This window comes from Caretta caretta, chromosome 3 (genome assembly GCF_965140235.1).
Source record: "Caretta caretta isolate rCarCar2 chromosome 3, rCarCar1.hap1, whole genome shotgun sequence".
NCBI lineage: Eukaryota > Metazoa > Chordata > Testudines > Cheloniidae > Caretta > Caretta caretta.
In genome coordinates, this window is record NC_134208.1 from 141,005,734 (window position 1) to 141,032,989 (window position 27,256).

Here is a 27,256-nt window from a genome sequence, read left to right on the forward strand (position 1 = left end):
GAGATATTTGGTGTAATTTTCAAAAGTGACTAGGCAGTTAGGAACTTAAGTGTTCTTGAAAGTCAGTGGGAAGTAGATTTCTTAAGTACCTGTGTCACTTTAGAAAATGGGACGTAGGAGCCTGAGGCTATGTCTACACTACGGCGGTAAGTCGACCTATGCTACGCAACTCCAGCTACATGAGTAACGTAGCTGGAGTCGATGTACCTTAGATCGAGTTACCGCGAGATCTACACCGCGGGGGGTCGACGGGAGAACATCTCCTGTCAACTTACCTTACTCTTCTCATCGGGGGTAAAGTATAGCGGTTGACTAGAGAGCGATCTGCAGTCGATTTGGCAGGTCTTTACTGGACCCACTAAATCGACCGCCAGTGGATCGATCTCAGAGCGTCGATCCTGGCTGTAGTGTAGACCTGCCCTAAGTAACCTAAGCGCTTTTGAAAATTTTACCCATTGTGCATGAAAGAGAGGCACAGTCCTTCCAGGGGTAATGGAGGACCACAAGCCTGAGTGTCCTTACCCACCCCTGCTCGCCATTATGTCGAAGAGGCATGTGTACCCTCTTCACAAGTTTCATGCTACTGTCAGCGTTGGCCTTCCTTGATCCATGCCAGAAACATGAGAACTGATACTGTGTCTGTGCCTGGCCCAAGATGAGGCACAATCTAGTTTAATATGATTTAAAGAAAACAAGGATTGTGAATGATATGATGAGGCACATTTTATTCTGTAATGTTTCCATGACAAAACATGTTTTTCTTCAAACTTTCCTTTCTTTTTCTTTTTTTTCTTCTTTTTTCCATCGGCCAACATGTCGTCTTTGTGTCACATCAGGTCCCATCCTACCTCAGGCGAAGCTCCCACTGCCTTCAAAGAGAGTTTTGTCTGAGGTCAAATTGCAGCATTGGGTCCAGGAATTAGAGTGTAATGTAACCCACCCACCATTTATATTGCTTTGGCATAAATGTAAGCAAGGAGATGTAACATTGTGTATGTCATGCTGAGATATTGTAATATCTCAGATGGGTTTTTAGGCACAAAGCCAAAGGTTAAGTGCAGCAGCCAAATGAGGTGTGGCACTATCCTTGTGTGACCCATTCCCAGAACTGTCATCTTATTTTGTAGCCCGATGCAATGAGTAATATCACTGAGAATAATAAAATAATTTCTTAAATTGTACTTTCAAGGTATTCTTAAGCCAATTAAAGTAGTTACAGCAGAACTGTAGATTTTTTTTTTTTTTTTTAAACCTAGGATCGACCCCCATATACATGAGCATACTCAAATTCTGGGTTAGGTTCACTCTAGATCCAATCCTTGCAGTGGTTCATAGCAGAACTAAACACCTTTGCAGCACAGGCCATTATCTAATATATGCATATCTTTCCCTTCCTTGTTACCAGTGCTGTCTTTGCAGCATGTGTGTCAAAGAAAAGGTTTGCATGGTATGTAGTTACTTGACATTTATTTTGACTCTGTAGTGATTGCCACATCTTGTATATTCAGTCAAGTAAATTGCTAGCAAACTTGTGTCTTCAGACCTTAGTAGTGGGACTGGCAATTAGTCACCTGCGTACAGCCTTACTGTATAAGCCCTAAATGTTTACACGCACAGGATCAGTCCCCTGTGATATGTTAACTGTTTCCTGTGAGTTATTGGATGCCTTTATTTTTTATAATTTTTTTATGTATTTTATTGTATTGTGGGAGGGATTGAGCCCTGCCCCTAGGGAGATGGGCTGCTCAGGGGCAGGTGGGTTGAGTCCTGCCTCTGGGGGTTTAAGTGGGAGGCCTTGGGGGGGGGGGAAGGGAAGTGTGCCAGGTCCTGTCTCCACAAGGAGGGGTTGGGTCCTACCCTGGGAATATGTGTGTGTGAGCCCTGGGGAGTGCTGGGTCAGGTCCTGTTCTTGGAGTGTGTGTGTGGGAGGCCTGGATAGGTGGGAGCACTCAGGTCCTGACCCCAGGAGGGAGTAGTCAGGTCCTGTCCGTAGGGGGTGTGTGTACATGTGTGCAGGCCCCCAGGCTCTGTGTGTGTGTGTGTGTGTGTGTCTGTCTGTCTGTCTTCTGTGGGAGGGGCTGCAGAACTATCCTGTCCCACAGCAGCAGCTTCTGTGCCAAGGGGCTGGATCCAGCTCCCTGCTCTGGACCCCAGGTCTCCCTGCTCTGGACACCAGGTCTCAACTCAAATTTCCCCCTCCCATCGGTTATGAGGCAAACCTGAGTGGAACTGTGACCCTGTGTGCCAGGTCGCAGGGTCCAGGCCCAGGCCCAAAGGACAGGAGCTGCTGCTGCAGGGTAAATTTTTTTGTTCTATTTTGTTTTACATGTTTTTTTTTGTTTTATTTCATGTTACAATATTTTGCGTCTTTGAAACCCACAGGGCTCTACCTTCATCTTCTGTTATCTTAAATGAATGGTGGAAGCTTTTCTCCTGTTTGGATGCTTAAGCAAACTCATTAAGCTTTTAGAATAGCTGTAATGTGAGCACTGTGGGAACTGTTGCCATTGACTCAACACCCATTAATTTCACTGGAAGTTTAGTTCATCTCAGGATCAGGCCCCTCAACTTTATCACTAGATGAAATATAAACAGTTACAAGAGAGAACAGATAAACTGCACAAGGCAAATTGGATCTAAAGGGAGGCTTTCTTATAGTAGAGGATTCATTTAATATTATAAAGTATAATCCAAGAATACATGGATTATTCTCTGGAAAAGGAATCCTTTTTCACTCAGAAAGTAGGTCATGCTTTTGACCGTTTTCTGCTAGCCACTAGGGTGTGTTTGTCATTGAAAGAGAGAGGTTGACATGTTCAACTTCAAGTGTGCATGTGGGGAAAATGTTTGTTGTGTAAAGCTAGACCAAATTTTTTAAATTATCAGTTGAACTATCCATTTTGGCATTTGACTCATCTGTAGAGTAGTATATATTTTGTATTTCTGTTTTTATAGACTGGAGAAAGAAAGTATTCAGCACAGTCTTAGCAATGAAGCAAGGACCCGAGCCCTTCAGGCGGAGCAAAGAGAGCAGGAGCTGACACAGAAGATGCAGCAAATGGAGGCCCAGCATGATAAAACTGGTAGGTGGTAGAAAAAGATTAGAGCCTGGGCACTTATTCACAAGCCAGGCCCATGCCTTACTGTGAAATGACATCAGGAACACCTGTAACCTTTGGCTGGCCGAAGGGAGCAGATGCTAACTACACCGGAGATTCCGAATTACATATTAGTTAGCGTTTAAAAGAGAAAATGGAAAGTATTGCCCACTGTCTGTTGATTTCAGAGTGCTGCTCTCACATCTGTTGCACCATCTGGATTATGAGTTTATTTACCTGTATTCAAGAAACGTAAAGCTGAGAGAGACCACAACAAAGTAGAAAAACAAAGGGCTTGTTTTTGGCTGGATTTTCAGGCACACATGTTATATAAAGAAAATAGCATCAGAAGCTCTGCGGGAAATGCTCTGAGCTTACAGTTAAAGTCTCCTGAATAGCATTGAACAGTTCCCACAGTACACACATTATAGCTACTCTAAAAGCTTAATGAGTTTGCTTCAGCATCCAAACTGGAGAAAAGCTTTAACCATTAATCGGTTCTTAATTCACTGTCGCAGCTGGATGTAATTCACTGGCTCCAAATTGATATGTTCCTTTATTTAATCTTTGCAGCCTCAAACATTTTTAGCATTGGTATGTTTTTCCCCCAGTCTAGAACAAGGATGTTTAATCCTTTGCATTCTTCAAGTTATCACGACTATAGTTTAAATTTACTAATACAAGTCATTGACCATAGCTGACAGCTTGGGTGGAAGCGGACATCCTTCATCACATTGGCTTAGCTGACCTCTAGCTTTTTACCTTTAATCTGAAAGGGACTTTCAGAATATGCAGTTTCATTTGTTTACAGTCAAAACGTTTTACCATTGTAATGCTCCATGTTTATGAATGGCATTAGGCAAAATAAGGATAACTCCACATTTAATATTTAACCAATTACATTGTTAACAAAGGCTCAAATTATAGCTCTTAGACCCTATGGAATGCTAGGATGGGTGGAAATCTGTAACATCTACACGATGGTGGAGGAGGATGCTATAAATTTGCAGAATAGGATGCTTACCATTTTTCTGGGGAGAAAACATTCGCCTGCTACCCCTGTAACTGGCATTAGAAAAGGTTCAGAAAAGGGCAACTAAAATGATTAGGGGTTTGGAACGGGTCCCATATGAGGAGAGATTAAAGAGGCTAGGACTTTTCAGCTTGGAAAAGAGGAGACTAAGGGGGGATATGATAGAGGTATATAAAATCATGAGTGGTGTGGAGAAAGTGAATAAGGAAAAGTTATTTACTTGTTCTTATAATATAAGAACATGGGGCCACCAAATGAAATTAATGGGCAGCAGGTTTAAAACAAATAAAAGCAAGTTCTTCACTCAGTGCACAGTCAACCTGTGGAACTCCTTGCCTGAGGAGGTTATGAAGGCTAGGACTATGACAGGGTTTAAAAGAGAACCTCCATGAATTTATCCAGTTAAGTCCATTAGTGGCTATTAGCCAGGATGGGTAAGGAATGGTGTCCCTAGCCCCTTTTTGTCAGAGGGTGGAGATGGATGGCAGGAGAGAGATCACTTGATCATTACCTGTTAGGTTCACACCCTCTGGGGCACCTGGCATTGGCCACTGTTGGTAGACAGGATACTGGGCTGGATGGACCTTTGGTCTGACCCAATATGGCCATTCTTACGTTATGTTCTTAACACCTCTAGAAAAGAGGTACCTGGCATTCCTTCCCAGCCAGTGCTAAGTGGTACAGTACGTGGTGGGGCCACATCCACCCTCTGTCCTATGCAGACATGCCTCCTGCAGCACTGTCACTGGTACTAGTGGGCCTTGCTTAGTGTTAAGGGAGTACAAACAGCTGCATTATGACTGCCTTCTACACAGAGATGGTAGAGGGAAAGGAGCTCTCTGTCTACTTTCCCCATTCTGTCCAGCACATCTGCTGCATATGGGCAGCTGTAATTTGGCACAAATTAAGGAAAACTAACTTTCTTGCCCCTTCTGGTCCATAACCTATTGTTTAATTTGAGTGTATTGAAACAAGATTGAATGTGTCAACTTTATATCTCTAGTAAGAGTGGGAAGAGTTGAAAAAATGGTCATTTTGTACATAAAGATTTCCGGTATTATGCATCTATGTATTATAGGGGATGTTGTATACTACTACTGTAAGTTGGGTACAGATGAAAGTACAATATTCTAGTCATAATTGTATAAAATGTATTTCATTATCATTTATTAAATATGAAGGAATCTAGTAACAATACAAACAAATTATTTACAGTTTCAGGAATGATTTTAAGACTAGAAATTTAGGGAACACAGGGTCTTCTCACTTGAATATTGAAGACCTTTGATTTCTAGGTAAGACGTTTTAGCCCAGTTTAGGTCAATAGTAACAGAAACTAATCAATATAAAATGGTGGTCTAAGTGCAGTTCCCACTGGACATAGACCTCATATTTGTCAAATGCTGGTTGTCAGACTCAATAGGAAAAACTAAGAACTAAATGAGCTGATTTCTGCAAAGATGGATAGGATACCTTGGGGGGCCCAGTAAGGACATTATCACTCCTGATTAGTGATGAGCTGCCAAAATCTTAACAACCGGTTCCCTCCTCACCCCACGAGGGGATCGTGGCCCGCGCCCCTCCCGCCCCGGACTCCTGCCCCATTCAACCCCCCGCGTTCCTTGATGCCCCACCCCCACCCCGGGACCCCTGCCCATCCACCCCTGTCCCCTGACTGCCCCCAGAACTAGACAGAAGGTCTCGTGAGCTACTGTAGTGAGTGCCCACCCCACCCCACCACACCCCTAAGAGCCAGAGGGACCTGCTGGGGGAAGAGGTGGGGAGTCCCGGTGGTGCTTACCTGGGGTGGCTCCCAGGAAACATCCGGCAGGTCCCTCTGGCTCCTAGGGGCGGGGTAGCGTAGCTGGGGGGGAACAGGGGGCGCGGCCGCTCCCCCCACTGATCACATCAAAAGTGGCGCTTTAGGCGCTGTCTCCATGGGTGCTCTGGGGCTGGAGCTCCCACAGGGAAAATTTGGTGGGTGCATAGCCCCCACCGGCAGCTCCCCACCCCGCACCCGGCCCCAGCTCACCTCCGCTCCACCTCCGCCCCTGAACGCGCCACCCCTCTCTGCTTCTTCACGCCCCCTCCCCCCACCCCCGGCTTCCCTCAAATCAGCAGTTCGCGTGGGAAGCTGGGGAGGGCTGAGAAGCAGGCGGAGGCTTCGCGCTCAGGCTGAAGGAGGCGGAGGTGAGCTGGGGCAGGGAGCGGTTCCCCTGCGTGCCCCCCAGGTTATCTGCTGTTGTGTGGGCAGCCCTCCTCGCCCGCCCCACCCCCAGCTCACCTCTGCTCCGCCTCCCTGGGCCTGAGCGTGAAGCCACCGCCTGCTTCTCAGCCCTCCCCAGCTTCCTGCGTGAACAGCTGATTCGTAGGAAGCCGGAAGGGCAGAGAAGCAGAGCAGGGCGGTGCGTTCAGGCCCAGGGAGGCGGAGTGGAGGTGAGCTGGGGCCAGGCGCAGGGTGGGGAGCGGCCGGTGGGTGCTCTGCACCCACCAAATTTTCCCCATGGGTGCTCCAGCCCTGGAGCACCCATGGAGTCGGCACCTAAGGCGCCACTTTTGGCCGGTTGTTAAATTTAGAAGCCCTTTCAGAACCAGTTGTCACGGGACAACTGGTTCTAAAAGGGCTTCTAAATTTAACAACCAGTTCCAGCGAACCGGATTCAGCTCACCACTGCTCCTGATCCTGTACCTGCTGGGTATATGGAGGACTTCAAAGCCTAGTGTTTGCCAATCTGATGCCCCTCATGAACATAACATTCTCAAATTTAAGAAAAACCAATAAGAATGAATATGACATTTATGGTAGTTTGTCACAAAAGGCTTTGGTCCATTATCACCTCAGATACCCTCTTTGTTGAGTTACCTGCATGTCCGTTGTGAATGAGACTTCTTGGTCATCCTACCAGAAAGAGGCAGTAAGGACAACTGTTCAAAGGCCTGGTAGTGTTAGGTGATGCTCACACTCCATTTATGATGTCAAGAGAAGTAGAAGGCACTCTGCACCTTGCAAGATTATGCCCTAATGAAGAGTTGCTGGAAAGGTTGAAATAAATGTTTGTGGGTGTCTGGGGGAAGAAGTGGCTTAGATTTTTCAGAAATTCTTAAGTTTAGCCATTCTTTGGTAAATTGTGATTAGATCATTATCCCATGTTCAAATGCCTGGAATTTAAACCATATTTTTAAAAAAGTAGGGGCGGGGTGAATAAGAAAATATTTTAAATCTTTCTATCAAGTCTTAATTTTATAAATATAAAAATATAATTTCTAGTGAATGAACTGGATTCTTTGCTGACCTCCCAGAATACATTCATAGCAAAATTAAAGGAGGAATGTTGTACGCTGGCAAGGAAGCTGGAACATGTAACAGAAAAAAACAGGTAGGTGTCATTTTTACACTAGCCTTGCTACTTAAAAGTGACTTACTGTATTTTTTTATTTATATTTATTATTCTCTTCTTCTAAAACCTGTTATCCACACCTATTCCAAATCTGTTATGACATCTGCAACTTGAGAAACCAAGATGGGATTTTGCCCAGGGTATTTCTAATTTTACACTTTTCAAATGATGTTTCCATTTAAATTACTTGGACTATTCAGATCTGAGAAATCACATATTCTACTCTTCTTAGGATTAGTATTCTTCAAATAAAAATTAATAAATTTAAAAGTCAATTTGCTACAATTCTAATGTTGTTTGAAATTTTGCTAAAAATAATAAATATGTCACACGAAGAAGCTGAATTCTGTTGAGTATCTGGGGTTAAATGACTTAAATTTTTTTAAATAAGTCATTTAGTTTACAGTAGCACACACTAGCTAGTGGTTCTGGATCTTCATCACATCTTCCCTCTCCGCAAACTCTTGTGAAAATTGCTGCTCAGTAAGTGTCTGATTCTATAGCCTCCATTCATGTGGCATTACCATTGAGGTAAATGGTTCTACATGTGGAACAACTAAAAAATTAGACTCTAAAGTAGTTGAGTAATAGTAAGAGTTTGAGTTGCTCTATATCATATACAGTATAGTGTTCATATACAGTATAGTGTTATGTCCTGTTCATAACATGTCCTTAAGCTAGAAGAAGGTTATTCTGCAAAGAATTGGGATACTTTGTGGTTCTAGCATTGAGATTATGTGATATAAATAAAATAAGCCATTTGATTTTGTATTCCAAAAGAGTGAAACTCACCTCTTTGCAGAGAGCCTTCACAGGCCTATCCCCCATTAAATCTTACTTGCAGGACAAAGTAAGTATTGAGTGGAGCGTGGACTTTATGCATACTCTCCATATGGGGTGAATTTCATCCAAAGTGAATTTGGTAAGCAAAGGATTTGGAGAAGGGATTAAAATGGAGGGAATGTAAAATGGGTCAGTTTAAAAAGAGACTCCCCTGTTGCAAATGTCATGCTGGTTCCTCGGGAGGTAAACAAGTAACACTTTTGCCAGTCAATCTGCCTTTCAGATTGTCCAGCATTGTAAGAGTAACATAAGAAGACTCACAAAATAGGAAGTATTCAGAGAGCTGGTGAAACTTGAAGCCATAATTGGCTGCAGGCAAAGTAATAATTTAAAATAATTGAAATAGGAATTATTCCACCTGTTCACATAACGTAGAATCATAAAATACCAGGGTTGGAAGGGACCTCAGGAGGTCATCTAGTCCAACCCCCTACTCAAAGCAGGACCAATCCCCTACTAAATCATCTCAACCAGGGCTTTGTCAAGCCTGACCTTAAAAATATCTAAGGAAGGAGATTCCACCGCCTCCCTAGATAACCCATTCCAGTTTTTCACAACCCTCCTAGTGAAAAAGTTTTTCTTAATATCCAACCTAAACCTCCCCCACTGCAACTTGAAACCATTACTCCTTGTTCTGTCATCTGCTACCACTGAGAACAGTCTAGATCCATCCTTTTTGGAACCCCCTTTCAGGTAGTTGAAAGCAGCTATCAAATCCCCCCTCATTCTTCTCTTCTGCAGCCTAAATAATCCCAGTCCCCTCAGCCTCTCCTCATAAGTCATGTGCTCCAGCCCCCTAATAATTTTTGTTGCCCTCCACTGGACTCTTTCCAATTTTTCCACATCCTTCTTGTAGTGTGGGACCCAAAACTGGAGACAGTACTCCAGATGAGGCCTCACCAATGTGGAATAGAGGGGAATGATCATGTCCCTTAATCTGTTGGCAATGCTCCTACTTATGCAGACCAAAATGCCATTAGCCTTCTTGGCAACAAGGGCGCACTGTTGACTCTCATCCAGCTTCTTGTCCACTGTAACCCCGAGGTCCTTTTCTGCAGAACTGCTGCCTAACCACTTGGTCTCTAGTCTGTAGCAGTGCATGGGTTTCTTCCGTCCTAAGTGGAGGACTCTGCACTTGTCCTTGTTGAACCTCATCAGTTTTCTTTTGATCCAACCCTCTAAGTTGTCTAGGTCCCTCTGTATCCTATCTTTACCCTCCAGTGTATCTACCACTCCTCCCAGTTTAGTGTCATCTGCAAACTTGCTGAGGGTGCAGTCCACGCCATCCTCCAGATCATTAATGAGGTGGGTTGAGGCTGACATAATTGGAATGGAGGGAATGGCGGTTTGATTCAATCCAGAAACAAGAATGGATAAGTTGGGAGAGGCAGAATTGTCAAGGGTCTTGAAGGTAAGGACAAGAAGATTGAAATATGGGAAGCTAGTAGAGGGATTTGGTGAGATGAGGTTAGAATTGCAGACAAGAAAGATGATTTTAGCAGTTGTGATTTGAATGACCAGAGGAAGTAATGTGTAGAGTGCCCAGTGTGCCATTGGCTTTCCCATCCTCTCTTGCAGATTTCATAATATGGTGCCTATATATATTATTCAAAACAGATTCTGATCATATAGTTTATTCAGTGTGCCCTATTTGTCTGAATGGAAGACACTTTTGCTGCATTCTGGAATAGTGGCCAAACCATAGGCTTCAGTTACTGCCAAAATCCTGGATTCTACACAGCACATTAGAGTGACTAGTCTAGTGATTAGAGCAGAGGTCTGGGATCAGAACATATGATTTCTCTTCCTAGATATGTTGTTTGCCATGCTACTTGGGAACCTCCGTGACTCAGTTTCCCCATTGGTAAAATGTGGATAATACTTAACACGAGTCCTATGATGCTATATTAATTAATGTGTGTAAAAACACTTAAGCTTTTGCAATAAGAGATCCAATAGAAGTATAGACTTATATAAGATGTTTGCACATTTAGAAGAAGCAGACTAAGTTTAAGCTTTACAAATGCATTTATATGAAATGTTACCTCCAGCTATGTACCTACCTCACTATACTTCATACATGGTTCCTGTATGATTACTGTAATATGTTTTTTGTTAGGTAAAACCTTTTATTGTGAGCTAACCCCTACCTAGGGCTAGATAGATCTCAGGACAGAATTATACACCCCTCAGGCTGCATAGAAGATAGTGTATATTAAGGTACAGTATACACATGCAAGTGTAAAAAAATCAAAATGTAGTCCTTTGGAGGGTTTTTTGTGTTGTTTGGTTCATTTTTTCTGATTGTTACTGTCTGAGTTCCTAGACTTGTGGATTGATGCTTAACACTGCCCATTGTGTATTTGTGATTTGCGTTTTGTAATTAAGGGGAACAATGGGAGTCCATTGGGTCTCGTTATATATAATGGTTGGTTTAATTTGTTTCACTTCTATCTTGTTAATTGTAAATTGATCATTAAGATTTGAATTCTAATCTGTCACCAGGGTTGTGAGTATTGAAGCTAGAGCAATGATCCTGGTTTTAATCACTGATGATGAGAAACAAATTTTACAATTTTGGTACATATTGCAGTTCATATATTTTAACACTGTATTTTATGGTGTTATAAATATTGTTAAATGACTTTTAGTGTAGTTTTACTGTTTGGACTATAATGTATAAATTATATTACTGGTTTGGCAACAGTAGGTGTCCAACTGTGTGAGTTTAATTGAAGTAAAGAACATACACCCGATTGAACTATTTTTCTGCATGTTTGGTTGATGTTCTGTTTAGAGACTGCACTCATTACACTCAACACCAGCAGTAGCTTGCCCAAGCTAGTGGTACCAGGATGTGAAATCTGTGTTCAAAACCAAATCATTAAGATGATATGCTATCCACTTAAAGAAGAATTATCCCAATCCCAATTATGTCAATAAAAATGTTACTTTATAGCACTTGTCATTGTAATACTATAAAATTGACAGGTTTTCTGAGGAGTAAGAATAGACATTGTTGAATAAAACAGCTAAGCTCTGATTCTGTACTGTGGCTGTAAGAAGTACAGTGCAAAAGACACAGTGTAGAAGGAAGTAGGGGAAAAGAACTTTTACTGAATCCAAGTGTTTAAAAGAAAATCATGAATCAGACCTCCGAAAATGGAGTGACTTAAAAATTATGTTTAAAAAAAAATTGAATATTTATTTGCCTCCTGGATTTTTAATTTTAGGGTGCCCTTAGGTTATGTTTTCAAAACTTTCACAGCAGTTCGGGATAGAAATTACCCTTTGTTTTAAATGAAGGCTGAGATTCTTACATAATCACACGAATCTTGGCGCTCTAGGAAAAACACCAAATATCTAGAGACTTGAGATAAAATTGTGGGAGTTGGCAGCACTGCAAAGTGGTGTATTATAAGCCATCTTTCTGCTGTCCAAGTTCTGGGCTTCTGCAGGGGCTGGTGTAGCCAGTGATGTAAATTAGAGTAGCTATGAGCTGCTCAGACTTAACAGCGGCTTCCTGAGGGCTGTATCATAACCCAGAATCTCCACAGTGCTATGTGCTATAGTGTTGCCCCTCATCCTTCCAACACACTTCCCTTCCATACCCAGCACGTGAGGGTTTATGAGGAGAGCAGAGGCAAACCAGTTACACTGGCCCTATGCTGCTTTCTCCCCCATTCTACTGCAGCCTTTTTATGTCTTATATGCCACCAGAGCAGCACCTGGGTATCACAATTGGAAGAGAATTTCTCCCCTAGAATTCAGTCATTCCATTAGGCACATGTTTCTCAATTTTTCCAGACGATTGTACCCCTTTCAGGAGTCTGATTTGTCTTGCGTACCCCAAGTTTTACCTCACAGAAAAACTACTTGCTTACAAAATAAGACCTAAAAATACAAGTGTCACAGCACACTATTACTGAAAAATTGCTTAGTTTCTCATTTTTACCATATAATTGTAAAATAAATCAATTAGAATATTAATATTGTACTTACATTTCAGTGTATAATATATAGAGCAGTATAAACAAGTCATTGCCTGTGAAATTTCAGTTTGTACTGACTTTGCTAATGGTTTTTTAGGTAGCTTGTTGTAAAACTAGGCAAATATCTAGATGAGTTGATGTACCCCCTGGAAGACCTCTGAGTACCCCCATGGGCACACATACCTCTCATTCAGAACCACTGCACTAGGATATATTCATAACTTATATTTAGTTTCACTAGTTACAGTAGTAATGGTATGCTATGGATATGTGATGATGATAATTTGCTCTTAATGACTTTTCTGTCAAAATGACTCAAGACACTTAATATATCTTCATCTATTAAGTCTTACAGTGCCCTGTGAGGTACTAAGTTGTATTATCCCCATTTTACACATGGGTAAACTGAGATGTTGAAAGATGAAATTACTGTCATGTACAATGAATAAAACGTGATCCTTGCTATTCATCTTCTGATAAATGTACTCTGAAGCTCAATGTAGCAGTTTTGGCTTATTAATAAAATTAATACTTTGCTCTTATAATAGTACCTTTTACTCATAGGTCTCAACGTGTTTTATAAACCATTCAGTAATTAATCTGAAAAACCCTGTGAGGTGGGTTGCTGATATTTATTTGTATTTCTGTAGCACCTATGAGACCTCAAGTCATGCACTGGACCCATTGTGCTAGGAGCTGCACAAACACAGAACAAAAAGACAGTCCCGTCCCCTAAGAGGTTACAATCAGAGTAAACAGTTGATGGCAACAAACATCACATTATTTCCATTATATTTTATTTATTTTATGTTTGGTGGGTTTAGTTAGGAATGATAAGCTAAAGGAAAGGGAGAGGGGATGTTGAAGGGAAAAGCAATGAGGGGGACAGGGAAGGGGAGAAGAGGAGTGACGCTAAGATGAAGAGACACTGGAGAAAGGGGAAATGGAAGGAGAAGGTTGGAGCAACCAATCAGTACAGGGCAGAGAAAGTCCAGTCAAAACTGTAGAAAGTTCTCTGAATGGCTAAAGGATCCCACTTTGGCTTCTTCCGTCCCTGCAGGCTGGAGTTTCTGTCTGGCTCCTCTCTGCAGTCTTCTCCCAAGCCCACATGATGGTGGGAAGGGGAGACACCACCTTGGTCCTAGTGCCCCCACAGTTGGGGAGTCTTCCTTGACCGTTATTCCCTTTTACATATTAGGAAATTCAAATAAATGATTTGTCCAAAGCTGCTGAAGGAGTCTGTGTCAGAGCCAGGATTAGAGCTGAAGAGTGCCTGGTTTCCAGTTCTGTACTGTATCTAGCACATGGACACAGAGGACTAGATTCACAAAAGGACTTATGTGCGTATGTCCAATATTTATGTCCCACTGACATTCACAAAATTGCTTAGCTGCCACTTAACCCCGGAAGCACCTAATGTCCCCAACGCATCCGAGTTTCTGCTGGTAGGTATGCACAAAGCCACCCCAGTCCTCATTCCACTCCACAACTAATCAACTGCTCAAAGACCTCTGTTCTGCTTAAACCCTGTCAGGATTGTCAAACTAGGCATTCCATCGCCTATTTGCTTTCAGGTCCTGATCTATTGTAAATCTGATACAACTCCATTGACCTCATTTGACACCAAAAATGGCCAATTGTCTTTAAAATCACTCCTTAGTCTGATTGTCCACACCAAGCAAGGGGAATTGTGATCTTGCATAAGTGGGTTTTTACATATCTATAAGTGAGAGGCCGCTCTTATTATAACTGGGTTACCAAAAAGTGGCATACCAGAGTGTCATGTCTCCAGATGCTAGGATGTGGCTTACTAGGTAAAATGTTTGTTTCTGTAGGTTCTAATAAGAGCCTATTTACACATACATGTACAGAAGTCTTATAAAGGTTGAGACTACATAGTGATGGCCCACTATAGGATGAAATCTGACAACATCCATCACCACTGTGTTTTTACTACTTTAGGTCCGAAGTCAGCCAACTTAGTCAGGAAAATGAGTATGTTTATGACAGACTGGAGAAGATGCAGAAAAGAAATGATGAATTGGAAGAACAGTGTATCCAGCATGGGAGAATGCATGAGAGAATGAAGCTGAGGTAGGAAGTTCTATTAATCAGTCCATATGTGGTATACTATGCAATACCTGTTGTGTTGTATAAACAAGAAAAAAACCTTAGTTTTTATTTTATGAAAATGACCAAAACCTCAGACCATCCTTTGTTTGTTCTTTTTGCTTGTGCTGTTTTGGATAAACAGCAGGAAAGCATGTTCAGTTTCCACAGTACTCTGAAGAATGTAGACCTAAATTGATTTAGCATATGTGTTGTATGCTGTTTCTGCTGTTTGGGCTCTCTCAGATGAATTGTCATAAGAACGGTCATACTGGGTCACACCAGTGGTCCATCTAGCACAATATCCCATCTTTCAGTGTTGGCCAGTGCCAGATGCTTCAGAGGGAACAAACAGAACAGGGCAATTTATCAAGTGATCCATCTCCTGTTGTCCAGTTCCAGCTTTTAGCAGTCAGAGGTTTAGGAACACCCAAAGCATGGGGTTGCATCCCTGATCATCTTGGCTAATAGCCATTGATGGATCTATTCTCCATGAACTTATCTAATGCTTATTTGAACCAATTATACTTTTGGCCTTCACAACATCCCCTGGCAATGAGTTCCACAGGTTGACTGTGCATGGTGTGAAGTACTTCCTTATGTTTGTTTTAAACCTGGTGCCTATTAATTTCATTGTGTGACCCCTAGTTCTTGTGTTATGTGAAGAGGTAAATAATATTTCCGTATTCAATTTCTCTACACCATTCATAAATTTATAGACCTCTGTCATATTTTCCCCTCTCCCCCAAGTCATGTCTTGTCTAAGTTGAAGAGTACCAGTCTTTTTAACCTCTCCTCATATGGAAGCTGTTCCATACCGGTAATCATTTTTGTTGCCCTTCTCTGTACTTTTTTAATTCTATTATATCTTTGCTGAGATGGGGCGACCAGAACTGCACATGGTATTTAAGGTGTGGATGAACCATTCATTTATGTAGTGGCATTATATTTTCTGTCTTACCTATCCTTTTCCTTATGGTTGCTAACATTCTGTTAGCTTTTTTACCTGCTGCTGTGCCTTGAGTAGGTGTTTTCAGAAAACTATCCACAATGACTCCAAGATCTTTCTTGAGTGGTAATAGCTGACTTAGACCTCATCATTTTTTATGTATAGTTGGGATATGGTTATCTAGCATGCATTACTTTGCATTTGTCAACATTTAATTTCATCTGCCATTTTGGTACCTCGTCACACAGTTTTGTTTGATCCCTTTGTAGTCCGCTTTGGATTTATGTATCTTCAGTAATTTTGTATCATCTGCAGACTTTGACACATCGCTCTTTACCCTTTTTTCCAGATCATTTATGAATATGTTGAACAGCACTGGTCCCAGTACTGATCCTTGTGGGCAGTCTGCTATTTATATCTCTCCATTGTGAAAACTGACTATTTTGTTACTACCCTTTGTTTCCTGACTTTTAACCAGTTACTGATCTATGAGAGGGCCTTCCCTTTTATCCCATGACTGCACACTTTGATTAAGAGGATTTGGTGAGGGACTTTATCAAAGGCTTTCTGAAAGTCCCAGTACACTTGAACCACCAGATCAACCTTGTGCACGTGTTTTTGACACACCCCCCACCCTACCCCCCGTGCCAAGAATGATAGTGCATTGTTGAGGCATGATTTCCCTTTACAAAAGCTATGTTGACTCTCCCCAGCATATCACATTCATCTGTGTGTCTGGTAATTCTGTTCTTTGCTGTAATTTCAACCAGTTTGCCTGAAGTTAGGCTTACCAGCAAGTAATTGCTAGAATCGCCTCTGGAGCCTTTTTTAAAAATTGGTGTTACATTACCTATTCTCCAGTCATCTGATGTAAAGGCTGATTTAAGCAATAGTTTACATACCACAGTCTGCAATTTCATATTTGAGTTCTTTCAGAACTTTTGGGTGAATACCATCTGGTTGTGGTGATTTATTATTCTTTAATTTATCAATTTGTTCCCAAATCACCTCTATTAACACCTCAATCTGGGACAGTTGCTCAGATTTGTCACCTAAAAGAATAGCTCAGCTGTGGGAGTCTTCCTCATAATTTTGCAGTGAAGATCGATGCAAAGAATTCATTTAGCTTCACTGCAATAGCCTTGTCTTCCTTGAGTACTCCTTTAGCAACTCGATCATCCAGTGGCCCCACTGATTGATCATCAGAAACAGGAAGCCTGACCATCTTAAAATTTTATTAGTTTTTGTGTCTTTTCCTGGTTGCTCTTCAAATTCTTTTTTGTCCTGTTTAATTATGCTTTTACACTTGACTTGCCAGAGTTTATGCTACTTTCTGTTTTCTCAGTAGGATTTAAAAGATGTCTTTAACTGCTTCTTTTACTGTGTTGTTTAGTCCTGGTGGCATTTTTTTGGTCCTGTTTGAGCCTTATGGTGTTTTTTAAAAGTTCCCATGCATCTTGCAGGCATTTCACTCTTGTGACTTTATCTTTTAATTTTCATTTAACTAGCCTCCTCATTTTTGTGTAGTTCCCCTTTTTGAAGTCAAATGCTACTGTGGTTGGTTTCTTTGGTATTTCCTCCTCCACAAGAATGTTAAATTTAGTTATATAATGGTCACTATTACAAAGCGGTTCAGCTATATTCACATCTTGCAACAGATCCTGTGCACCACTTAGGACTAACATGTCTTTCTTTTGTGCCCTTATTTAATATGCTATATTTTTCAGTACTATTTTCTTAACACATCTAGTTATTTGTGTTTAATATAAACAAAAACCTGTCACTGGAAATCTAAGTATTAAGAGTATTATTAAAGTAGAAGCTGTTCGATTTTGACCAACAGCTTGGAAGTGCCAATTATTTGATATTATTTGAGTTACTCTTATGGAGGCATCTCCCCACTCAAGTAGTGCACCCCCATCCCTTAGTCATGTGGGCTGAGAATGAGGAAGGGCAGAAGCTTTTGAGGGTATAGCCAGCCCTCAAGGGTAGTAGAGAATTCCCCAGCAACATGGGAGTGGGAGCAGCTGCAGTGGGGCTGGTATGAAACTCTTCCTGGACATCGGTGATAGCACCATTCTGTATGCCAGAGACTCCAGTCCACTCTGTGCTGTGCAGGCAGCATTTAATGGCCATAAACTGGCCAAAAACAGCTGGGGCAGAATTTTGCCTGCATGGAGGAGATCAGCCAACGATTCCATCACCAGCCTCCTCATGCTCCTTCCACCCTGGGTTCTCAGTGTAATAGGAAGGAAGGGATGGTGGGAGGAAGTTTGGGCAGGACGATGAGGAAAGGGGCAGAGCAGAGTATAGCTCTGGTGCACCAAATCCTCCACTCTGGAGGGACTTCAAGCCAGTAGTGTAAGTTAGGGCTGCACAGGAGGGAGCTCTACGTTATGCTAGAACTGGACAGCCCTGAATTGGGGAGCGAGCTGCAACCAGCTCTCTACAACCCCCCGCTCCGTATCAAGAGAGTTTAGATGACCAGAGTATCAAGGCCTATGTGTTACACAGGGTGTTCTGTCTGGTGATTGTTTGCCCCTTCCCCCTCCTACCGCTGTCTAACAGAGTTCCTCTGCTGCCGGTCTCTGTCCCCCTTCCCTCCATTCTTCCTTTTCCTTCTTTGTTGCTTGCTTCCTCCCAGTAACTCATCCTGCTCCTTGCATTTCACCTCACTTCTGCCCCCACAGTTAAACTTCAAAGGAAAAAAAAGAGATTCTGAAATCTCAGATGGTGCATTTAGTCTGTGAAACCGGATGATTTCATTGCTACCCTCATCCTCCCTCTCCATGACACGCTCCCTTGGTTCCTTGCATTAGTTGTTTTATATTAGATTCCAGCCTTGGAGAGTGGGGAGCATGTCAGCCTATGTATTTGTACAGTGCCTAGCACAATGAAACTCTAATCTCAATTGAGCCTTTGGGCACGACCACAGTAAGTATAAGTACGAAAAAAAAGCTGGCTTTTTTATTATTGAAAGTTGAAAACTGTTATGTTGGGTTTTAGTTGGGTAAAATGGATTTTCATCTATAAAATATTGGTTTAGGTAGCTGATGTGGGATAAGTAAAAGTGAAGGCCTTACAAGTTATAAATTGGCTGCTAGTATAACAGCATCTGAAATGCTCTGTTTATGGAGCACACATTCACAGTGTAATCCATGCTACTACAGGAATTCCAGCCTCACCTCTGCTTTTAGAAAACATATGTATTGTCTCATCATACTGGAATAAGGACAGGAGATACTACATACGGTTTGATTAGGCTGCTATGTCAGGATGCAAAATTACTGGCATCCCCTCTCCCCCTCCCCGATCCCCATGAATTTGGCCACCTCCCAATTCACATACTTCCTAGCCTTGTTGACCCCAGGGCATAGGAAGTGCTTCACTGTTCCCTGCAACACCCTGCATGTGCATGTCCTATCATAACATTTTTACACCTAGAAAAAGTTCCAGGATCAGCCCCAAGTCCCTCTTAACTCTAAGCATTCAGGCTATCCCTTTACACATTCCTAAATCATTTCCTCCACATTGCACCACAATTATATCTGGTGCCCACTGATAAGCCCCCAGTATACAGAAGTGGCATGTGCCACAGAAATGGCATGTATACAGAAGTAGTATCAGCTGGTCCCATAATATGCCCCTCCTTCTGTGCTAGCTCAGGACTGCTTCATCACTAAGCCCTAGCTGCGAACACTCAGACAGCCTGGATGCCCACCCATAAACAATGCTGTGCCCATAGATCTGTGCCACTGTCAGCATGGCCTGTCTTCCTGCATCTGGAATGAAAACAATGAAAAATGAACAACGAAAAATTCCCTACCTGGGGGTGTCATGTACATTCTGTATGCTTCTGAATGCCAATGCCTGAATTACCCTAGCCCCCATACCCAGCTGTGCCGCTGCTGTTGTAGTCCAAATCCTGAATGAGTGGGAACCAAATTCCTGGGCTGGAAGCCCCAACCTAATCAGTCCCCAGCTCAACACCATAACAAACTGGTATGTTGTGAGAGGAGTCCTGTCATCTTGCATAAAGAGGGGCCCATTGAAAATATCTGTATTTTTCCTTTTTTCTAGCTTAGTACCTAGGCCACTCTGCTTCATTATTACTACTAGCTTGAATTTCAGATCTGTCTTTTGTCAGCTGTTAGGGCGACATTTAATATGCATTAGAATGAAACAGAGATCATGAAGAAGTTGTTCATCGTTTTCTATACCATCACAGCAATTTTATGCACTAGAAATGAATCAAAGCATTAATACAGAACAGAAAATTGGTCTGAGAGGAACGTGGTCATGCTGCAGGCAGTGCCTTACCTTCTGCTACTGCTTTTAATGATGGAGAGCACTAAAACCAGTGCAGTAACTGTGTTTTCCTAAATTTAATATTTTATAATTTATAAATGTGGCATAGATTATATCTAACTGAGCCATAGTCAAGAGATTTTACCAGTATATTAAAGGGGAAAGTGATGAATGCTTTGGTTTTATAGTTGATCTAATTCTGTATTTATTTAAACATCAGGTAGCGAATGGAATGTTATCAGAAACAGCTTAAAAATCACAGTAAAGCTGTTTTACAACTTCCACAATGAAGAACAGTTGTAGATTTTAATATCAGCTGAGCTAATGTATTAAGTTTGTTCCCAAAGGTCATGAACTTGACTATGAATTGTTCGTGTACACTAAGTACAGTAGAAAGTCATAAAAAGCCACTGTTTTCTAGCCTATGCATTTGATGTTTTTCCTAAATCAAAAAATAGTGAGGTTTTTAGTCTACTATTCTAGACTTCTGCAGCCTGTTGCTGCCTTACCCAGGCTAGTCTTTTTTTTTTTTTTTTTTTTTACTTAGCAGTAATGGAGTTTGCTGCATTGTTCAGCCTTCTGTCTCAAATACTAGTGCTTTCATGAAAGTGGTATAGAGAATGATTACCTCTCTGCACAGTGATGCATTTCTTCTTTGTATGCAACCACAGATAACACTTTTTGCTACTGTATCACACATACAGTTTCTAATTTGCTATATGTGCTGTTACCCCAAGGTCTCTTTAGGCATTACTGTTTTCCAGGTTTCTCACTTTTATTGAATATAGTCCAGTTTATTTTTCATTTATTGATCTTCTTGTTTGGTTCTTCAGCCAGCTTTCAGTCCATGTGAGAATATTTTTATCACTCTCAAAATTGATTCAATTGATTTTAACTTTCCATGAGTCAAATGTTTTATAAAATTGAAACACACTATCTGTATTTCAGTCCCTTGATACACTAATTTTGTAATTCTGTCAAAACCAGAAGTCGGTGTTCTTCATAAACACAACGTATTGTTCATAATTCTGTTGCTCTCTCGATTGTTTATAGAGTTGTCGTCTTCTATATAATAGTTAAACCTGCTGGATGGTAACTGCAATGGTCATCATCCTTTACTTCTTTAGATATTAGTACCACATTTTCTCTTCTTTGCTCCTCCAATCTTTCACCAGATGTCTTATGATATTTCACAAATACTGAGTGAATCAATAATTTGTTGTCACAGATGAGAGATGTTCTACAAATACATTTTTGCATTTATATTGTAATGAAATATGGTATTTATAGTGAGAAAAAAGGTTACTCTTGTTTGTCATCACTTTGTTTTTTGCTATGGGATACAAACGACAGGGCAATAACTATTTTATATTCCTTTTTTAGTTCCATAAAACAGTAGTTAGAGTAAGACCTTATTAATTGATCAGTCAACTTGTTTTGAAGTAGCAGCTTAGAAATGTTTGTCAATGAAAATAGACAAGATAACACTTTCCCTATTATTTCTATCTTTCTCTATAGAAAATATGCTGTTTATAAACATCTGTTCTGATGATATGGAGTGTTTTTTTAAGGACAAGGTTATTTCATATTTAAATTATAATAATTAAAGTTGTTTTTGAGTCCCTTCTTTGAATATAATGTAAATATTCATCCCTTTCAGTTTTGTTTGCTCAGTGAAATGTGTCATTAAAAGAAAGGAGATGTCCATCTGAATGATAGATAGTTGACACCTGCTATTGAAATGGAACTGAGCTGAGAAGTTTGCAATTTGTGGGAGTGAAGGAGAGATGGGCTGTACAGTTGTTGTGGTTTTTGTTACTATATAGAAGCCAATGATGCTCTCCATGGCTTGTCCTCCCTTCTTTCTTTTACCTGCCTTCTTTTTACATCAGTTTGTTCTTTATTGTCTTCTTGCTCCCACATGCTTTTAATTTTAAGATGGATTTTTGAGGGTGAGTAAATTAGCTGAGAAGCATTGTCTAAATTGTGGCATTTGATCAAGATGACAGTGTCATTGCTCTGTCACTGGAGATGTGTGGTCAACTTTACTTGGTAACTTTACAATTCTGAATCTTGGAGAAATGTCACTTTGAACACTGTGCTGCTGCAAAGAACGTGTTAGTATCATTTCAATTTTTAAATATAATTTTGTCATTAAAGTCTGCATTTTTCCATTCTGCAAAAAATGACTCTTAATAGTAAAAAGTAATTTTTTTTTCTTGCTAAGAGGGAAAAAAATTATTACAAGGCCAGTTATAAATGGAGGCAACCAGCAAAGAAATATAATAACAAATACAGCAAAAATAAAACCTAAAACAAACCACTACCACCTTCCTTTTTCCCAAAAATAAATTTAATTTAAAAATTCTAGATGATATTAAATCTGGTTGCCATTTTTAGGTTCACCTGAAATGTTGGCTCATGGTCTGTACTGTCTGCATTTTCAGTACCAATGTTAAAGTGCTCTGCACACAGTTCTCTCTGTTGCAGTGACGGGACCTGTACTAGTTGGTGGCAAGGGGAGAGTTGAGGGAGACTTGCTTTAGGTGTATTAATGATTGAACTTATTAATTTGTAATTAATTCGCAACCATACTGTCATAGGCAAGGATTTCATCAGCTCTCTTAAGCTTTAATTGATTTTGATCTAGTCTGGTGTATTCAGCACTTGTTACTTATCACTTGACTTTTCTAAATACGTTCCCCTTCCTAACCATTAGAGTGATTTTGGTTAATGTAAGGGTTTGAACATAGTTCATCTCTTTAGGCAGCATCAACTCTCTGACCTTTCTCCATTGGAATGGCCATAGGCTGAAAAAGGAAGCATGTTACTTAGAGTAGCTAGCTCTTCTTCCAAACCTTGGCCCGCACGCTTCTTAGAGCCTAGATGGTGTGTGGAGTTACAGCAAATGAGGAAAGATGTCTACATGTAGTGCGAGAGCACCTCTCTTAACCACTTCCTTTCTTTGCATGAGCCTGTCAGGCCCTAATCCATAATTCTTTTTCCTGAACTAGGCAGTGAGATGGAGTATATGGGCCACAGTTTATAAAGTGCATATGGATTCTTGAAGTTATTTTATATTATCAATAAATTATTGATTTGTAGGCTTGTAAATACTGTTTTTCAAGGATTGTTTAGAATACTGTAAATGGGGATATGGATGTTCTGTACAATAATGGTCTGAAAATCAGAGCATTTTTGCTGGCAAAATAGTCAATACTTTATTATAATTTCCTCCAGTTGTTTAGAATCTCATAAAAGGCTAGTCTATTGTGATGAGGTTTGACTTGCATGTTTTGGTATATCATCTTTTATTATTTTCTGGTTGCTTGAAATATCCTCTGCTAGGAGGAATGTACCAGTCAAATAGTAGTTTGTTCACATTTGTACCTGCTGAACAGGATATTACACTCCAACGTTGTGCAATCTGTGTATTATATTTGTATATGTAATATAAATACTCAAAATAATTTGTATATTATGTGTGGGCATGTATACACACATGCACAAATTGTGTAGAACATTTATATAGATGGGCTTTTTACACCTATTTCAACTATGTTTCTGGTAGCTGAAAAGAAAGAGCCTATGGGATTGGCAGTTTGGGGCAGATGTGTGTCTATTCCTCAGGCATCAGTGGTTGTAAGTTAACTATAAAAATGTTATAACCATCTGTGTAACAAGACGGCAGAGATCTGCTCTTGCCTGTTACTATAAATAAGAAGGAGATTTGTTTGACTTCATAGACATTGGATTTATAAAGACTATATGTGTCAAATCATAACTATGTGCCATGCTGCTAGGATGTGTCTGCAGCCAAGTACCTGGGGTGGTCTTCCCTTCAGACATTCTAGTGAAGCGCAACAACTGTTTAGAGATGTCTGTAAAGCACAGTATGTGATGAAGTATGTGTGTATTCTTCCTACAGGGAAATGCCTGATTTTCATGGATAGCCTTATCTGTAAGAATAGAGTTAAAATTGACCTTTAAATGGGTCATTTAAAGAGTAAAACAAAATGCAATAAAATCATGTCTCAAGTTCTCTTCCTGCACCCACTCCCAAAAAAAAATAACCCTAAGATATTTCCTTTTAAATGTGTTGTGTTGTGCTTTTAAGCGAGAGAGTGTGAATTTTTTTTTTAATTTTATTTTTTGGTGGCGTGGGGAGAAGTTAATTTCAGATCTGTGTCACAATATTTGATTTACTACGTCCCTACTCAGAGAGATTTGAATTTCTTTGGCAAACCTCTAGTAAAACGGTCAATTAAAAGTCAAAATCCTTTCCTGATAATCAAATCAATCAATTTATATTAAGACTCCTTTTTTATGTATGGTTTACATACTACAGCAAATAATTATCAGGTGGGGGGAAAACAGGAAAAGTGAAGTTATTAAAAGGCCCTTTTTAATCCAATGTCCTTCATATTTTGAATATATTTTCCTCTTGATCCTTATCATAGATAGGTTAATATTTTTTCCTAAGTGAGGAGAAAATGTTAATGTGACCTTCTATTTAATAGACATAATTATACCCCTACAGATTTCTAAAGATAGACAAGTGTAGAGTCAAATGTCCAGGAAAGTGAGTCTTGTTTTTTGATTAAAATGTGTTCATGTTTATAACAAAAGCAAACAAAAACAAATACATACATCTCTCTAATTTATCTGGTAATAAAGTCGTCTCGAGAGATATATATAAATATAAGCTTTTTTCTCTAAGCATCCATACTCATGCCCAGATATCTGTATGGGGGGGCTTCATAGCAACTGGATTGCCACAACAACTGGAGGTCAGGTTGTTCTTGTAGCCTTTCATTCGCGGAGTTTCTCTTTTTGAAAAGCTTTGTGTCACTGCATCCTGCATTGCAGTGTAGCCAAATGAGACTCTCATCTCTGTCCAGGATTTGGGGTTATCTCTGTCGCTTATACACTGCCATCAGAAAGCTTTCGTTGTAGGTTGGGAAACACAACACTCCAGAGAAGTAATATTAGGAAATAATGAAAGGATGAGATTCTATATAGAAAACAAATCATGTCAGAATCTGAAAATGTCTTTGGCTTCTGTTTAATGTGCTTGGCTGTTTGCACACAGTACACATGGTCTGGAATAGAAACTGGATGTTTAAAATCTCTCCCTCCCTCTCACTCTCTAGCTAAGTATTTGTCTATTTGCTATTTATTTATTTATATTAGTGCTTCCATTTTAAATATTTATCATTTGTATAACATAACACACTGAATTTTCCCCACAAAATATTATTTAAAAAAAGTTTATTCTTCAAATACATGAACAGCAGATGTATATAAAAAAATCATTTTAGCTGATACAGACCTGAAAGCATCTACCGTAAGTAAAAGACAGAGTAATTGGGGAAAATGTTTTACAGTTCTGTATAACTCAGTTCTTGCTATTCTTGACATGGTAATGGCGAATGGTTGGAGGGAAAGTATTTCCATATTGTGGGTTTTTCTGTTTGAATTTTCATTAGAGTATATAGTGCACTTAATGATACTGATTAATTTATTAATAGACTGTAAGACTCCTAAAAGCATTAAATAATAATGTTTGACAGCCTTGCAAAATTCTACCTGCCCACTCACCCAAAATGAGTGATATCTTTTAAATATTAATTTTTTTTATCATCCCTGTAAAAGGCCAAGGACTAGTTTTTGCGACAAGGCTGGTAAATGTCCATGACAATATTGCAAGGCAGATTTATGACAAGACATTACAGTTAATTTACACATGGGAAAAACATGTATATCCATGCAGTCAGAATGTGACCCCTCTGCCCTTCAACGGCTGTGAGCACTCAGAAGCCAATACACCCTTTAAGGAAACAGTAGTTGGCCTCTCCTGCAAGCGTCGTCCCTCCCCCAGCCAATACTGCTGAGGTACTCTGCCTGCCTTTGCACTCCACAAGCAAATCCCTCCAAAAACAGAGATCTGGATACTTTATATTCATGTTCAGCTCTTAACTGTGGCAGCCAAATGTCTTTAACTTACAGATTATCAGCCAGGTTTTTGACTATCCAGAAACATAGCAAGCCCTGAAATAAGTGCTGTATTTAAGAGAGTGTGGTGCAAGCACCCAGACTGTCCTCATCACCTTCTGCAACTAGCCAATTGTTGGTTAATATGGTTCTCAGTGCTAAACATCAATCTAATGTTGATGATGGCCTTCCCCAGACTGTTCTTACAACTGAAATAGGGAAGGTGATGCTCTTGACAGCCCAAACAAGAGTCTGTTGTTTGGCATGCCAAGTCCTAGAAATGTGTGTCCTGAAACAGATTCCTCCAGAGGGGCTGGAGTAGACAGATATCACTAAAGGTGCACTCAGAGCACTGCCATTACATCCTATTCAGTTGTACTAGGAAAAGCTCCCAAAGGTCTGTTCCATCATTGCAATGAGCTGTTTGTAGTGATGAGAATAGGGCCCCTTGTCATGGTATCAAACAGGTAAGAGTTGTGAACCACCATGTGAAAGAAAGCATGCCTGCTAATTTCTGCCTCCGCCATACCAACATCCTTTAACCACTGTGATCTTTTCTCTGAACCACTCGGCCTTGTCAGGGTGTTCAGTTCAGTGCTGAAAATGGTTAAATTGGTATTCATGGACCTCCATTTTGTCATATGCATGGGAGAAGCGTATGCCCAAGATGTTCAGCCAAGAAATGAATGGTCTGGATCAACACATTATAGTAACTATATCCTAGCAAGGCCCATATAAATAAAATTGTATAAGTAATAGAAATAACAAAAACAACTCACTCACTTCAGGCAAAGGCTAAAGGTCTCAAATGTACAGAGAAAATAGAGCAATCCAGGGGTATAGTCTTTTCAAAATAGATTGCCCTGGAAGGCAAACCCTCCCACCTCAAAGGCAGAGCATTCAACAATTTTGAGCAAGTTGGGGTGAGTATATATTTTCTTCCCTACATTTTAAAAAAAGAAAAAGAAAACCCACCTTCTTGATACTTTAGACCCTCTAAATATTTGAGCATTTAAGGCCTTGCCTTAATTCTAGTCACCTAATTTTCTTCATTCCATATTGTGATTGCATCTGTGTGTTTAAAGTTCAGTTTTCTCTGTTGTATTCCTTTTGATATTTCAGGATATAAAATAAGATGTTTACAAATACCAACCAGAGGCTAATACTATGCAGCAGTTCAGTAGCAAATATGTACTTTGGGTATTTAACCATAATTGGGATCTTTGATTGGCCTTACGTGAACTCACAATAGTAATAACATCTAACTACCAATCCATTTGACAAACTTCTTTAAGCAGTAGCAAATTTGCTTTTGCTGTTTGTATATACCTCTCTGAGATTTTAGGCTACAGCTGTTTAAATTTGCAGTTTTCATGTCGTGGAGAACTTAAAATGAGGACAGATGAGTACCGCTAAAGCAGCCTTGCAAACTGTCGTGAAAATTTACCAGACCAAAATCTATGCATCTATCACCCCATTACCAAAATGATCATTATGGGGGGAGGGACCTGACACTAATGATGATTTACTTT

General features: G+C 40.3%; 1 protein-coding gene across 8 annotated transcripts in view; it reads left to right on the forward strand.

Moving 5' to 3' along the window:
- Nucleotides 1–27,256, forward strand: part of SDCCAG8 (SHH signaling and ciliogenesis regulator SDCCAG8) — a 156,942-nt gene that overhangs the window by 80,605 nt on the left and 49,081 nt on the right. For 5 of the 8 annotated variants that reach the window (XM_048843714.2, XM_048843713.2, XM_048843718.2 and 2 more), the window contains 3 exons: nucleotides 2,956–3,083; nucleotides 7,400–7,508; nucleotides 14,327–14,458. The exons of 1 other annotated variant lie outside the window; for it this stretch is intronic. In XM_048843714.2, coding sequence (XP_048699671.1) covers nucleotides 2,956–3,083; nucleotides 7,400–7,508; nucleotides 14,327–14,458 — 369 coding nt within the window. The remainder of the gene's footprint in view (nucleotides 1–2,955; nucleotides 3,084–7,399; nucleotides 7,509–14,326; nucleotides 14,459–27,256) is intronic. 2 more of the 8 variants (XM_075126954.1, XM_048843719.2) reach the window with 2 other exon arrangements.